At 54.2% G+C, this 13,055-nt stretch overlaps 9 protein-coding genes across 16 annotated transcripts; 6 read left to right on the top strand and 3 right to left on the bottom strand.

The window, feature by feature from the left end:
- Positions 1–164: 164 nt before the first annotated feature.
- Positions 165–1,025, top strand: KVP17_003056 (uncharacterized protein; the record flags this gene model as incomplete). The annotated part of the gene is made up of 1 exon (XM_068519918.1): positions 165–1,025. One exon carries the CDS (start codon positions 165–167, stop codon positions 1,023–1,025), a length of 861 nt encoding a protein of 286 aa, XP_068372497.1.
- Positions 1,026–1,058: 33 nt separating this feature from the next.
- KVP17_003061 (uncharacterized protein) lies at positions 1,059–2,168 on the bottom strand (the record flags this gene model as incomplete). The annotated part of the gene is made up of 1 exon (XM_068519927.1): positions 1,059–2,168. The coding sequence occupies one exon, from the start codon at positions 2,166–2,168 to the stop codon at positions 1,059–1,061; it is 1,110 nt and encodes a 369-aa protein (XP_068372506.1).
- Positions 2,169–2,268: 100 nt separating this feature from the next.
- Positions 2,269–3,718, top strand: KVP17_003057 (uncharacterized protein; the record flags this gene model as incomplete). Of its 4 annotated transcripts, XM_068519921.1 has the most annotated exons (4): positions 2,299–2,376; positions 2,405–3,263; positions 3,292–3,590; positions 3,617–3,718. In XM_068519921.1, the coding sequence occupies 4 exons, from the start codon at positions 2,299–2,301 to the stop codon at positions 3,716–3,718; spliced, it is 1,338 nt and encodes a 445-aa protein (XP_068372500.1). The 4 variants fall into 4 exon arrangements, with proteins under 4 accessions (XP_068372499.1, XP_068372500.1, XP_068372501.1 ...); XM_068519920.1 differs by lacking the exons at positions 3,292–3,590; positions 3,617–3,718 and having other exon boundaries at positions 2,269–2,484; XM_068519922.1 differs by lacking the exons at positions 2,299–2,376; positions 3,617–3,718 and having other exon boundaries at positions 2,528–3,313.
- Positions 3,719–4,114: 396 nt separating this feature from the next.
- KVP17_003063 (uncharacterized protein) lies at positions 4,115–4,800 on the bottom strand (the record flags this gene model as incomplete). Of its 2 annotated transcripts, XM_068519930.1 has the most annotated exons (2): positions 4,115–4,442; positions 4,469–4,800. In XM_068519930.1, the coding sequence occupies 2 exons, from the start codon at positions 4,798–4,800 to the stop codon at positions 4,115–4,117; spliced, it is 660 nt and encodes a 219-aa protein (XP_068372509.1). The 2 variants fall into 2 exon arrangements, with proteins under 2 accessions (XP_068372509.1, XP_068372510.1); XM_068519931.1 differs by lacking the exon at positions 4,115–4,442 and having other exon boundaries at positions 4,465–4,800.
- A 46-nt stretch (positions 4,801–4,846) lies between these two features.
- KVP17_003058 (uncharacterized protein) lies at positions 4,847–5,932 on the bottom strand (the record flags this gene model as incomplete). The annotated part of the gene is made up of 1 exon (XM_068519923.1): positions 4,847–5,932. One exon carries the CDS (start codon positions 5,930–5,932, stop codon positions 4,847–4,849), a length of 1,086 nt encoding a protein of 361 aa, XP_068372502.1.
- Positions 5,933–6,112: 180 nt separating this feature from the next.
- KVP17_003062 (uncharacterized protein) lies at positions 6,113–9,865 on the top strand (the record flags this gene model as incomplete). 2 transcript variants are annotated; one of them, XM_068519929.1, is made up of 3 exons in its annotated part: positions 6,113–6,120; positions 6,177–9,325; positions 9,354–9,865. In XM_068519929.1, the coding sequence occupies 3 exons, from the start codon at positions 6,113–6,115 to the stop codon at positions 9,863–9,865; spliced, it is 3,669 nt and encodes a 1,222-aa protein (XP_068372508.1). The 2 variants fall into 2 exon arrangements, with proteins under 2 accessions (XP_068372508.1, XP_068372507.1); XM_068519928.1 differs by lacking the exon at positions 6,113–6,120 and having other exon boundaries at positions 6,208–9,325.
- Positions 9,866–10,356: 491 nt separating this feature from the next.
- Positions 10,357–11,442, top strand: KVP17_003055 (uncharacterized protein; the record flags this gene model as incomplete). Of its 2 annotated transcripts, XM_068519917.1 has the most annotated exons (3): positions 10,357–10,483; positions 10,513–10,720; positions 10,749–11,442. In XM_068519917.1, the coding sequence occupies 3 exons, from the start codon at positions 10,357–10,359 to the stop codon at positions 11,440–11,442; spliced, it is 1,029 nt and encodes a 342-aa protein (XP_068372496.1). The 2 variants fall into 2 exon arrangements, with proteins under 2 accessions (XP_068372496.1, XP_068372495.1); XM_068519916.1 differs by lacking the exons at positions 10,357–10,483; positions 10,513–10,720 and having other exon boundaries at positions 10,870–11,442.
- A 120-nt stretch (positions 11,443–11,562) lies between these two features.
- KVP17_003060 (uncharacterized protein) lies at positions 11,563–12,234 on the top strand (the record flags this gene model as incomplete). Its single annotated transcript, XM_068519926.1, has 1 exon — positions 11,563–12,234. The coding sequence occupies one exon, from the start codon at positions 11,563–11,565 to the stop codon at positions 12,232–12,234; it is 672 nt and encodes a 223-aa protein (XP_068372505.1).
- A 91-nt stretch (positions 12,235–12,325) lies between these two features.
- Positions 12,326–13,055, top strand: KVP17_003059 (uncharacterized protein; the record flags this gene model as incomplete). 2 transcript variants are annotated; one of them, XM_068519925.1, is made up of 1 exon in its annotated part: positions 12,326–13,055. In XM_068519925.1, a coding segment is annotated over one exon (730 nt), but the record flags the coding sequence as incomplete, so codon positions are not given. The 2 variants fall into 2 exon arrangements, with proteins under 2 accessions (XP_068372504.1, XP_068372503.1); XM_068519924.1 differs by having other exon boundaries at positions 12,326–13,038.

Below are 13,055 nucleotides of genomic sequence, written 5' to 3'. Positions count from 1 at the left end.
TGGACGAGTGCAGACTTTGGGGATCTCCAAACGACCCACACGAGATTCTGTTCGCTTCGCTGCACGTCGCAGATCTCTCAGGCGATCCTTATCCTGGTACTGGATTCGCTTCGCACGACAACATTCTCAATTACCCACTTTCCGAAGCTCATGCACGCACAGAGATGCGCTCGGCCGTGGTAGACAGCTTGGTCCCTAAGCTTCTGAAATTCGCACCGGATGTGATGTTCCTCTCTGCGGGCTTTGACGGGCATGCAAAAGACATTATCCACAACGGCCGAGGCGGCTACACCTATCAAGACATTCACTGGCTGACAGAGATCCTTGTCGGCGTCGCGAACAGTTGCTGTGAGGGACGACTGATCAGCGTTCTTGAAGGCGGGTACAACACGAAAGCGTTATCCCTCTCGCCATTCGCTCGCTCTGTTGGGTACCACGTAGATGTTCTGTCTAGGTGTCCTGTGGAGTGGGACGTTGAGAAGATGCTTCGGTTCTATAGAAGTGAGGCGGAGCTGTTCAGGAGGGAGAGGGAGGCAATGGCAGAAGCGATGGCCTTGGATTTTGATAGATCCACATCGAAACATCAGTTAGACAACGCGGAAGAACTGTTACCGCATCCGAAACGGCCTCGATCGATGAGGTCTAGCGCCCTCAAGGCGTTGGACGAGATCAAGCTGAAAATCTCCGCTGAGGAAGGCTTGCGGAACAATGCAGGTGAGGAGGTGCCAAGGGCTGACTCCTCTCCAGAGGGCTTGGATGGTGTCATCGAAGAGTCGAACGATGAGGAGGCTGAGGGCACGGACGCAGATGGAGAGGAAGTTTCCGCTCCCGATGACGAACCCGAATCAGATGCAGCGCTCGTTCGCGAGTCGGCTGCTGCAGAATCTGCAGAGGAGCCTTTGGAGACGCCGCCAGACTCTGAGGAGGACGTGGTGTTGCTGTCAGCAGTGGCGACACACACCATAGATGACGACATCGTCGACGTCGAAGAAGGCTGGGCGCAGGAGAAGCAAGTCTTGGTCTGAGTGTTGAGGTCGTGCTGGTTGCGTGTTGTGAGACTACACTGTCAGATGCTCCATAGCTCGAAGCAGGTTCTTCATGGAGACAAAGCGGTCTCCTTGAGAGCGAAGGTTCACAAGGGCCAAGAAGGGCAGCTTCTTGAGTGAGCGGCCCGACCGTCCTTCAGTCTTCTCCACTAAGTGGTTCACGTCCACTGCATTCTCCTGGCCATTTGTAACCACACCCTTCTTGACTAGCTCGTTGACCGATGAATGGAGGATCTCCCGCCTGCATTTGGGCCCTGGGGGACCAATATACTGAGCGAAATCGACTCGATCCTTGAACGCGGCATCTATAAGCTCTGGCATGTTAGAGGTCGACAGGACCAAACAGTTACACCGCCTTTTTAGTAGGTCCAGCTGAGTGAGCAACGCGTTCACAACTCTGATGGCATCTGTGGGTTCGTTTTTCGCTCCCTCTCTGCTGGCAGTCAAACTCTCAACTTCATCAATAAGGAGGACGACGAAAACATCTCTGTCGAGTAGCTCTCGAACCTGGTCGAACATCTGGAGAACGAGTTTACCACTTTCGCTGAACCACTTGGAAAACAGAGAGTGGCTGTTTATCTCAAGGAGAAGCGCTTCGGGGTACCGACTGAAAAGCTTCTTTGCTAAGTGATGCGCCACTGCTCTGCAAAGGGATGTCTTCCCGGTTCCAGGAGGACCGTGTAGCAACGACAGTCGGTTGAAGGAGACCAGGTCGGCGTTGACTGATTTGTCTGCCAGCATCAAAGACACCTCCACTGCGTTAAGTAGCGTGCTCTTCACAGCCGAATCGAAATGCAGCGCCTCCCAAGTACCCTCGAGATGTATGCTCGGTAAATCGTACTGAAGGAACATCGGTGTCTCGTCGTCTTGCATGTCGTCGGCCTCCCTTTCTTTCAAGACGAACGGGAGGACGTCAACTTCCATGTCACGCACGAAACCAGACCGTGTGACACGAATCTCATTGACATTTAGTCGAATGACAAGGTCATTCAAAGTGTGCAAATCGACGAGTCCAGTGCTTAGAAGGGCTTGGGTCGATGCCCAGGCCTGGACTCTGCTTCGAACGTCCAACACGTCACAGTCAGCAGATTTTAGTTCCACGAATATGTTGCAGGCCGTCATTGTATAGATACCGCTTATCAGTCAGTAGCCCTCCTGATCCCGCTCCCAGAAGGCAGCCTGCTTTTTGGGATCATCGCATGCGGCGACACCATTTTGCGGAATGACCATCTCGAGAGATATTGCCATATCTATGTTCTCTGGCGTGCAGACCTATCTAGCTAACACGATAAAGGTGACCATGTCCCGGGCTCTGCTATCGTTGGCGAAGGTGGGTATCCTTGAACTGTCCGACGTAGAAAGGGCCGCAACGCCTGAGTCAAAAGAGGAAGGTCAACCAGCTTGCAGAGCAGGCTGCGTTGCATCTCTGGCGCTTTGAATTGCGCGATAGCCTACGATGCTTGCGGAGCGGAGCATTGTTAATGACTCGGGACATGGAACTGACGGAGGCTCAAGGATACGTACGATTTTTCTGCCAACTGCTACCTTTCCAGGAGCCTCCAGAAAATCAGTCAGTTGCTCGCGAGGGCGACGTCAGTTTGAAGCAGGAGCTCTATAAATACGGTATACCGGAGGAGTCAGGTATCTATAACCTGTCCAATTCCCAGCAGCTGGCGGTGCTTCGAACGCTTGGGACTGCCAGCTTCCCAATAATCTGTCCCATATCCTTGGAAGTGCTGTTTGATCCCGAAGTGCAATCAGATGTAGTGTTGCTGTTGGAGGAGAGGCCTGTGGATATGTCTCAGGAGGAGTGCTCGGCATCCAGCGATGACGAAGGCGACGGCGTGTCGCTCCCTCCATTTCTGAGGAAGGCTCATAAACGACTCCAAACAGTGGATGTGCAGCTGTACGCTAACAAAGTCGAGTCGCACGACATGCTACTCTCCTTCAGACAAAATCGATGGATCATTGGTCCCAAGGGAAGTCGCGTCCCTCCATGGACATGTAACTCGGCATTACAGAAGAAAGCAGCTGCCACCCTTCAACGTGCGCAAGACTCGTTGCAGGATCCGTCATGGAATCGGCGTGTCTGCAAAAAGGTGTTTGCTGACTGTGAAGAGGTACAACCGGTTCACAGCTTCCAAAACTTGACTCAGCTCATGGGGGCAAGCGCAGAGGCGCTCGCCTCCGGATTGACAAGGGGGCTAGAGTCTATTGGTGGGTCAGGTTGCGTGCCTCAACTCAGACCGTACTTTGAGCCTGGTTGACCCGGAGCACACAGAGAGCTTGAGGGTCCACCTTGACTACCAGCACATCATGGAGGAGCTCGACTCGAGAGAAGCGATGGCGGTTTTGCGCCTCATGCGAATGCAAATGCAAGCTGCCGACGACCACGGACGACAAAACGTGATCATTGATCCTCTCCAAGCAAAGCAGTGCTGCCCCAGCGCCACCCCATCCGTGACGTCAGAGGATAGCGACAGTCCGATTCCAGAGGTGGAACCCGAAACCTACGTGCACTTCTTTAAAGGCCACGAGTTGAAGGTAAGATAGATACGCACGTCACACAGCAATGGCTGGCTACGGGGGCCTTCTCCAACCCGTTGACTCGTACCCTTGTGTCAGAGGACTCCTGGTGTAGGCTGACGCCCGCAGACTTCAACTCCACTTGACGTGGAGGGGAGGAGGGTGCAGAACCTCCTGTATGTTCTTCAGGAAGCCTCTCTGGTATATGTTTTTCCTACCAATCTCTCTCCACCTTCCAAACTCATTCGTAGTTTCGTTGGCCCAGACACACAAGATGTATTGGAACCTTCTTGGTACTTACCAAGTACATGTGGAACAGCAGGAACCCAGACAGGACAAACACGAATGTACAGCAAACGAAAAGCAACAGGACTGCCCCTTTGAATGAGTGCAGAATGTACGTAACGACCAGCCAAGTGGTTGCTGCCTGCCGGTGGCCGGTGGTCCTGTCAACAAAAACAGCCGAGCGGAGTTCCAATCGAATCACCGTCCGAAGTAACAGCGCACTTATTATGAGCGCGTCGTGAAGAAGCTGCGTGACTTCAGCTGAGGATGCTCACGAAAACCAGGTTGCCAGCGACAAACGCCAAGAACCACCTGTAGTTCCCGTGGCCGATGCAATTGGCCACCCAAATGCAGTGATGGTCAAACCTTCCAACACACCGATCGCACAGGCGGCAGTGCTTCGACCGTGCAGGCTTCTGGAACTGGCATGTCCGGCACGTTCTCTCACCAGAGTACAGTACTCCGTCGTAGGCGTAGAGGTTGATAGCCGCATCAACTGTCGCAGCCGTGATGGTTCCCGGATCCGTAGTGGAGGTTTTGTAGAAGGCGTAGAAGCAGCCTCCGCATCCGATGAAGGTGAGGAGCCTGTATTATCTCACGGTATGTCTCACTTATGAATACTCGAAACAGCCGGATCATCGTCAATCATAGGGTACACCCACCAAATGAAACCGGCGTAGCCACCTCCAACGGACAGGACGTAAACCACCTGAACGAGGCAGTTGTTGCTGTTGAAAAGGTACGTGTTCACGCCGTCGAACGCAGCTACCGACCAGGAACCACAGCAGCCAAGCAGGACACGCCGAGTGACTCCGGGCAGCCTGACATACAACACCCTATATGCCTTGTCAACCCAGGCGTCCCCGTTCTCGAAGCCACAAAGGCCCACCAACGCACATGCTAATAGTGTGAACGGCAGTGGAAGCAGCAGAAGCACTAACATTTGCACGTTTTAGGTCGTGCGACTAGGTGTCAACCTGATTCTTTAGTCACACCAGAAGCAAACTCAGCATGGCTAAAGTGCAGCTGAGCGAGAAAACGGCTGAGCCGTTGTCCGTTCCCGACTGGGCTTTCGGTCGGACACTCCAGGGAGCCGTACTCTTATGTACTTTTCGTGGGAGAGTCTTCTCCGTGGGGTTACCTGTTTGGTCCGGCAGAGGAGTGATTTGGCGTGGAGCCTCCTTGTCTTCTGTGACTTGGCGTGGATGGGTCAAGTCAGCCTCCTCCTCTTGAGTCACTTGACGTGGAGGAGTCAAGTCAGCCTCCTCGTCTTGAGTTACTTGACGTGGAGGAGTCAAGTCAGCCTCCTCGTCTTGAGTTACTTGACGTGGAGGAGTCAAGTCAGCCTCCTCCTCCTCCTCCTCCTCCTCTTGAGACTCTTGAGGTGGAGAACCCGCCTCCTCGGGAGGCCTCTGTGGGGCTGAATGCGCGGGTATCGTAACTCGACGCGCGTGTTCGGTGTGTTTGGAGGGCGTCGGTGGAATGGGAAATCTGTGGGGCGCCTCTGATCCGTCATCAAGCTCAGGGACGTCGTCAAACTTGGGTATGCTGAACGTAAAGTCCTCAAACGCCTGGAACCCTGAACGCGAGGCGCGAACGTGGTTGGAAGGCGTCGGTGGAAGGGGGAGCCTGTGAGGCACAGCCGCAAGGACATTCTTGAAATTGGTGATGGCCTGGCTGGTCTGGCTCCCGGACTGAGCTGGCCGTTTCGACGACGGCGGCAGCGGCAGCCTGTGAGGCACTTTCTGACCCAGCCGAGGCGACCGCTGTACGAAACCTGCCTTTTGGGACGGAGCCGGCAGCGATTTGACCAGATCCCGCACAACGGGCTTCAACTTGTCGATCGCCTTGCTCACAAGCGGTTTCACCTTGTCAAACGGTGGGACCTTGGACCGCGCCAGTTCCTCCGCCGCTTGCTCCCGCGCCCATAGATCTAGCAGAGGCGCCTGCTTCTTGAGCACCTCCTGCACTGCGCCGCCAACGTAGCTGTCAGCGTCTACGTCGATGGGTAGAAGCGCCCCGTCTTCCGCAAGGGCCGCGTTGAGCAGTAGCAGTAGCCTCATTAGTTGCCTCATTATGTGATATTATCCAAAACAAGATGCGACACGTCATCTTGCAATAACTCACCGGGGGTCAACTACCAGTGCAGGTAGATGTACGGGGGTCATGATGCCGGGGTCACCTACCAGAGCGGGTAGACACATCAAGCGACCATTTCCGTAGTCCGATGTGAGGTAGGGTTTCACGGCAACTTCATGTGGCCGTGAGTGAGCGTGAAATCGCATCAAGTGCACCCCATAGGTGAGACTCGGAATACAGCTCCTCTCCCAAGCAGGCGGAAAGGACTGTCATGGTGACCTCCACAGCATGGAAGAGCGTGAGTGAGCTGGCTGGTCAGGACCAGAAATCGGCAATAAAGATGGCTGAATACCACTCCAGCCTCCGTCAGGCGCTAACGCCTGACCTCCTCCCCTCCTACGAGTCCATCTGCAGTCTGACGCCGAAGTCAATTCCGCCTGGGACGTTCGTCGCAGCGCTGGTTGAGAGTGTGAAGGTCCAGCTGCCTGAGGGGCTGACTGAGGAGCTGGTGGGCCGGATTCAGCTCGCTCAGGCCTCTTCCGAGGCAGAGTTGGACGGTTTTTTCGCGGCTCAGTCCGACCAGGACCGCCTTTTGTGTGCAGTGGACGTCTGCCTGCAAATCCTTAAGACCGCAATCGAGGCGGAGTGGGCGGACTTCGTCGTGGAGGTTACACTGCTTGTCTGTTCACTCTTGGGGCTCGTGAGGTCTTGGGCTCCCGATGAGATCGGTCTGCTCATGAATCTTGCGTGTTTGGCCGACACGCGGGTAGGAGGCGAAGTGGTTGACACCATAGTATCGCGAATGGCGTCGCTGTCCCCCGAGGACACCGCTTGCAAGCTGTGTCTCGAGATGCTGGACAAAGGACTGGACAAGGCCAGCCGAGGACTGTTTGGAGAAGGTCCTGTGGTATCCAAAGTTTGGCGCGGCCCCCCCACGGCAGACCTGGCCAAGTCCTGGCTGGGCCGAGCATCCACACTTCTGGGCCAGCTGCCATCCGGGATGGTAGGCGACCGAGTTCTCTCTGTCCTGTCCGAGTTGGAGGGAAAGAAAGTGACGAAGGCTACCGCTGCGCTCTACAAGCTCTGTACGGACTCTCTTGTGCGGGTGATGGACCGCGAGACCTACGACAGCAGCCAAGTTACCCTTCTTCGGCGTATACATGACGGGCTTCTAAAGAGCAAGGAAGTCCCTCGACTCGACGTGCAGCTGGCGAAAGTGCAGCTGCAAGCGACCCTGGTGGTCTACAGGGTCATTCTTGTGGATGAGCTCACCCAAGGCGTAGATGATCGTCTGGAGGTCAGGGAGTGGCTCAGAAAGTTCTTGAACGTCTACAACAGGAAGCTTGTTTGCCACGATTCGAGTTTCGTTGCCGCAATCAACCAAGTTCTAATCCAGATCGTGGAACAGGCCCTCGTGGCTGGCGTTTTCATTCACGACCTCTTGGCTCCACTCCTTTTGCAGTTTCTTGACCCCTCTTTCCGGCCTCTGTGGGGAAGCGCCTTCAACTTTGTCGGCGACATGTTTGAAATCATTAAGGGAACCTGGAGAGCGGCACTAGAATCCCTGTCCGGGCCTGCACTCAAAACTTTGGAGCAGGTGTTCCTGAAGGAGGAAAAAACCCTTCTGGCGCAAAACATGGCTTCACTGGACACGTCCTCCTCACTGAACCTTTTTCAGTCAGCTCAGGCCGTTCTGACTGAGATCTATCGAGAGTTCCTGGACGGCGCAATCACTCTCCTTCGCTGTGTGGAGGTTGTGCTTCCCGAGTCAGGAGACGAGGCCGCTGCTCTCTTCAAGGATGGACAGGCCATCAAGCCCGCAATTCGGAAAGCAGTGGTCGCCTCTTTTGGCGTCTTCGGCGTGTCTTGGGCCCTGAAGGCGGTATCCGTGCGTCCTGGATGCGTTCCCTTCACCGACGAGTTTTTCGTAGCGAAGAGTGGAACTTGGTTGATTCCTCTGATTTCATCGGTACAAAATCCTCGGATCTCCACGTTTTCTGATGAAATATTCCCAATCATCGAGTCGGTAATTCAGGTTCCACAGTCCACTGAGTTTCCCCAAGCATCTGAAAGAGTGCGCCACGATCTCCTGGAGGCCCTGTGGGGCCTCTTCCCAACCTTTGCAACGGCCCCTGTGGACATCACCGGCGACACGTGCCAGTTCCTGGTTCAGCTGATTCCGTTGATGAATGAGCCTGTCTGTCAAACAGCGATCGTTGAGGGTTTCGCCAACCTCTTCCAAAGTCTTGTGGAACTTGATCCGAACTCGCTTTTCGCCGCAACTAATGGCCTGCAGGAGCCGTGCCAGGCTCCAGGTTGCATGCAGAACTTTGCCTCAGCGCTGCTTATGACGCTTCTGCAGCAGTATGAAGCTCTTAATTCTCTGCGAGCGAAGGATGCTGCGGCTGCCCGGCTGTGCGCCGTCTACCTCAGATGCACCTCCTACGTCGCGCAGTGCTGCGATCCAGCGCCGTTGAAGGCGGTTATCGATCGCGTATGCACCGTATTGGGTGACGTGGTTCGAGCGAATGGCTGCCCGCAAGGTGTGCTTGCCGGCAAGGGTTCAGAGTACTTCGGAGCACTGATGGATTTCGTAAATGTTCTCGTCTCTCGACTTTCGGCTGACGAAGCGCCCGCCTATTTACTGTCCTTCACCGACCTTCTGCAGGCATCGACAACGGTGAGCGGGGATCTCCACGTCGGCCGAGTAATGTGTAAGAAGGCCTACAAGTTGGTGACTACCGTTATGCACCATCTTTGTGACGAGGCTGAGTCTGTGGACAAGGAGACCATCCTAGCGGTATCGGGCAAACTGCAAGAGGTTAGCGAGAGCACTATGAACATTTGCCGGAAGCAGCGAGCGGCAGCTTTAAGGGCGCTGGTACTGCTGATCCGCAAGGCGGCTCAAGGCAGTCAGACCGCAGCACTGGAGATCATCGAGCAGCTGTTGCCCCGACTGGTACCTGAGTTTCTGGTTTACCTCGTCGATATGAACCACGGTATCCAGGAGGTGAGCGACTCGGCCATCGGCAACTTATGCACTATACTGGAGGAAATGAATGCCAGCTTCGTGGAGAGCTTCGTGGAGTTGGTTGTGGCGGGACTGGCCGGAGACATCTCCGCCGCTGCTCCCAGCCCAATGGCTCGAGGCGCGATGAAGGCTCTGACAATCGTCGTTGACCGACATGCATCAGCCCTCTCTGCTCAAACGCTGCTCCAGCTTCTCGACATCGGGGTGATCCAACTGCAACGTGGCAGAGACTCTACCAGATTCGGGAGCAGCCTGAGGTTTGTCAGGATTCTTCTCCGAAACCTGCCCTCATCAGTCCTCGTGGATAGGGTCCCGGGTTTCGTCGATATGGTGGTGGATTCACCTGCAGCAAGGAAAAGTGAGACACGTGGCAACTTCACACGCAGACTTCATGGAGACTCGCCGATTTGTTGAGTTAGGAATCAAACTGCTGACTCAGGATGAACTCCACAAACGATGTCAACCGTCAAGCAGCCGGCTGATTCTCGCCGTCGGACGAAACCTCAGACGAAGACAGTCCAAGAAACCGGCGTCGAAGGAAGAGGCTGAGGAGTCCGATGAGGAAGAGATGGACCTGTCTAACATCCCCATAGACGACCACAAAGAAGCGATGATCCACAGGCTGGAGGCGTCACAGGAAACGCCCAGCCTCCCAGCACTACCCAAGAAAAGCCCCGGCCTAGACAGAATCGAAAAGATTAAGGAAGCTGAGAAAAAGGTGAAAAAGAAGGGCAAAACTGGATATCTCATCCACAAAGACCCCAAGACATTCGCAATGACGAAGGCGAAAGGAGACAGGCATGTCGGAGGCGTAGAACCCTACGCCTACGTCAAGCTCAATCGCCAAATGCTGAAGTCAAAGTACCGAAAACGTGCTGTGAACTCTCTGAAAATCTAAACCCTCGTAAGAAAACCTCCTGACTTCTGAGATCAGAACCTTTTTATAATCCGTGCCTGTTCAGTAGATTTATTGTTATCGCGTACGACATCAGATGTTCTCACGCAGCAGCCACGACGATGTTGTTAATGGGAATGAAGACCAGCTTCACGAAATAACCCACAAACCCCATCAGAAGGAACCCAACGGCAGAGGCTGTGAAGGTCTTCCTGATCTCATCCGCGTCAGGCTTGGCACATCGTCGAACCAGACGTGATGAGTCGGCAGCGAAACCCAATGCCGAGAGAAAACAATACCCGATTGGATGATCAATGTCCTTTAGAAAGCTGCATTCAGACTCCACAAGTCGCGTACGCTGGCATTGACTGCATCCATTGGGGGTGCTTTGGGCCTTTCATGGTCGTAATTGCTAATTTCCAGTGTATGAAAGAAGGTGTCGAAAGGTGACCAATCATTCTTTTGAGTGGTCCCACATTCTTATTCCATTTTCTATGACTCGGGATTATTACCGTCTTACAGAAATGCCTCCTGATACTTTCGCGACTTGCGCCTGCATAGTTTTCTACTTCTTCTCCTCTTTGGGTATCATCTATTTCAATAGATGGGTGTTCACTCGAGGTGAGTACGTGGGATTATCGTAAGTTTAGGTTTTGCGGCTCCAGTGTTTGTCTCCTGGTTTCAGCAATTTCTGGGTCTCTTCTTCTACTACGGCTTCGCGTACGTAGGCAGGAAAACAGATGTGGGAGCGTTCACTCGGTTCAAGTGGGTCCGTCCAAGACCTGACGTCTTAAGGGTCACGCTTCCGGTTGCTCTGGCGTTCGTGATGATGGTCAGCGCGGCCAATCTCTGCTTAATGTGAGGGCAGGCATCTCTCCTGATGCAGGTACGTCCAAGTTTCAACCTACCAGGTCGCCCGGTCCCTCACCATCATCTTCACCATCATTCTTACGTACGTGCTGCTTAGGGAGATTCAAAGTTGCACTGTTCTGCTCGGCTGCTCACTGATGATGTCCGGCTTCGTACTCAACTCCTTGGACCCGTCGACGCTCTCCGCTGGCGGCTTGGTGCTTGGTGGACTGTCCTCCTTCTTCCAGTCGATATACAATGTCATGGTGAAACGGGTACTGGTCCATCTCAATCACGACACCAACCTCCTGCTACTGTACAATCTCATCTGGGGTACAGTTCTCTTCCTGCCTCTGGTCTTCTTATCCGGGGAAGGTCACGCTTTTCTGGATCTGCCTTGGGACCCGCTGACACCTGAATTCGGCGAGCGCTGGTTTGCACTCGTCGGCTCCTCGTTCCTCAGCATTCTCATTAACCTGTCTTCATTCCTTTGTATCCAGTACACCTCCCCTTTGACGTTCAATATTTTGGGGTTCACCAAATCCATTCTTCAGAGTCTGGGCGGAATTCTATTTCTGGGTGACGTCGTCACGATGGAGTCGGCGGCCAGCCTTCTGCTTTCCCTCACTGGTACCGGAGTCTACTCTTACGCGAAGTACAGCGAGGCAGGTGCACCCATTCCGATAGTAAAAGACGAGACTGATGTTGAAACTGGAGAGCAATCGTCGTGAGCCGTTTGTTTTAAAAAAAATTCGTTGGTGATGGGGAATCTTCGAAACTCGCTGAGGACTTATTCGTGGGGGAATGATGCTGCATGACTCCAACGAAAACAGACAATGATTAAGTCAATAATGTCTCTTGAAGCTGGTGTGTCCGAGCATTCGCGATTGGTTAGAAGTTTGAGCAGATGTCACAGAGTTGGTGTCGTGGACACCCCACGTCCAGAGCTGAAGAGGGAGAGAGGTCCGGGCCAAACAGGCGAATGGATTGGACTTTTTGTTCACTCTACATCGAAGCAGACAGACTCTGCTGATGGAGAAAACTCCAAGCCCAAGTGTGATCTGCGAGTCGAGACGCCGCAGACTTCAAAGCCTCTACCCTTCCCTGTGGTCTTCCCTGTTGCCTCCCCTGTGGTTTCCCCTGTGGCTTCCCCTGTGGTCTCCCTTGTGGCTTCCCCTGTGGCTTCTCCTGTGCTCTCTCCTATGCAAACCAGCCCACCGGAGACTGGTGCCGTGCCAGATGTTTGCGGAACACGAAGTATCAGCCCGATGCTGATTAAGTTGAAGCTCTCCCCTCACAAGCAGCGGACGTGGCGTCGACAGCCGAGAGGCAGCGGGTTGCAGAGCCACGCGCAAGCCCCGGTACCACCGTCGATAGCGCGCCAGCGAGGTCTCCCCAAGCCCCGGTCTCACTCCTACAAGCCAAAGCAGCTTCCCTGTATCCCCAACACATGGAGATGGGACAAGTTTCACGAGACCCCCCCGAGCCCACCCCCTTCTGCAGTGAAGCTTATAAGTTTGTAGTTCAGGTAGTCGGTTGCAACTCGTAATGGGTACTGGTTACCCCACGATTCATGTGCTCCGTCAGTTAAATCCGTAATTCCATTCCCTCAAAATGTTCTCTGGTATTGTTGTTGACGCTAAGAAGGGCCCCGCCTCCATTGAGCAGCCTCTGGGTGAGCTCTTCCACGTCTCCAGCATCGTGCTGGTTGATGGAAAGGATGGCGAACGCGTCAAGGTTTCCGTCAAGACCCCCTATACTGATGAGTTCGTAATTGCCATTCTTCAGAAGGGCGTCGCCGATAATGTGTCTGTTGACCTGTTCATCAACATTGAACAAGAGGCACAGTTCCAGGTGAGCGGCAAGTCTGCCGTTGTTCACGTAACCGGTTTCTTCGAGCCTGAGGGCGAAGACATGGACTTCGACTCTGATGACGAGGAGAGAGAGATGACTCAGGAGGAACTCGAGAGCATGAAGGCTATGGGCTTCGCTCCCGAAATGGACGGATCTTCAGACACCGAGTCCGATGCTCCAGCCCTTCAATCTAAACCCAATGAAGCTGACTCCGAATCTGAAGTTGACGCGGATGATTTGGATGCTTTGAGAAAACGTATCGAAGAGGCTGAGAGCGAGAGCGACGAGGAGTCTGAGCAGCCCGCTCCTACCCCCACTCCCACCAAGAAGCGCCCCGCCAAGACCCAGGAGGCTCAGCCCACTAAGAAGAAGGCTGTCGAGGGCAAGAAGGGACAACCTGAACCCAAACCCAAGTCCGCTCTCAAGAAGACCACCAACGGAGACGAGGGCGCGTTCATGAACAGCCTCAAGGAGTTCGTTGCCAAGAAAG

The sequence above is a fragment of a genome, assembly GCF_019968985.1.
Source record: "MAG: Porospora cf. gigantea B chromosome Unknown PgB_NODE_648_length_13055_cov_112.451, whole genome shotgun sequence".
Lineage (NCBI taxonomy): Eukaryota > Apicomplexa > Conoidasida > Eugregarinorida > Porosporidae > Porospora > Porospora cf. gigantea B.
This window is presented reverse-complemented; position numbering and strand designations above follow the sequence as displayed.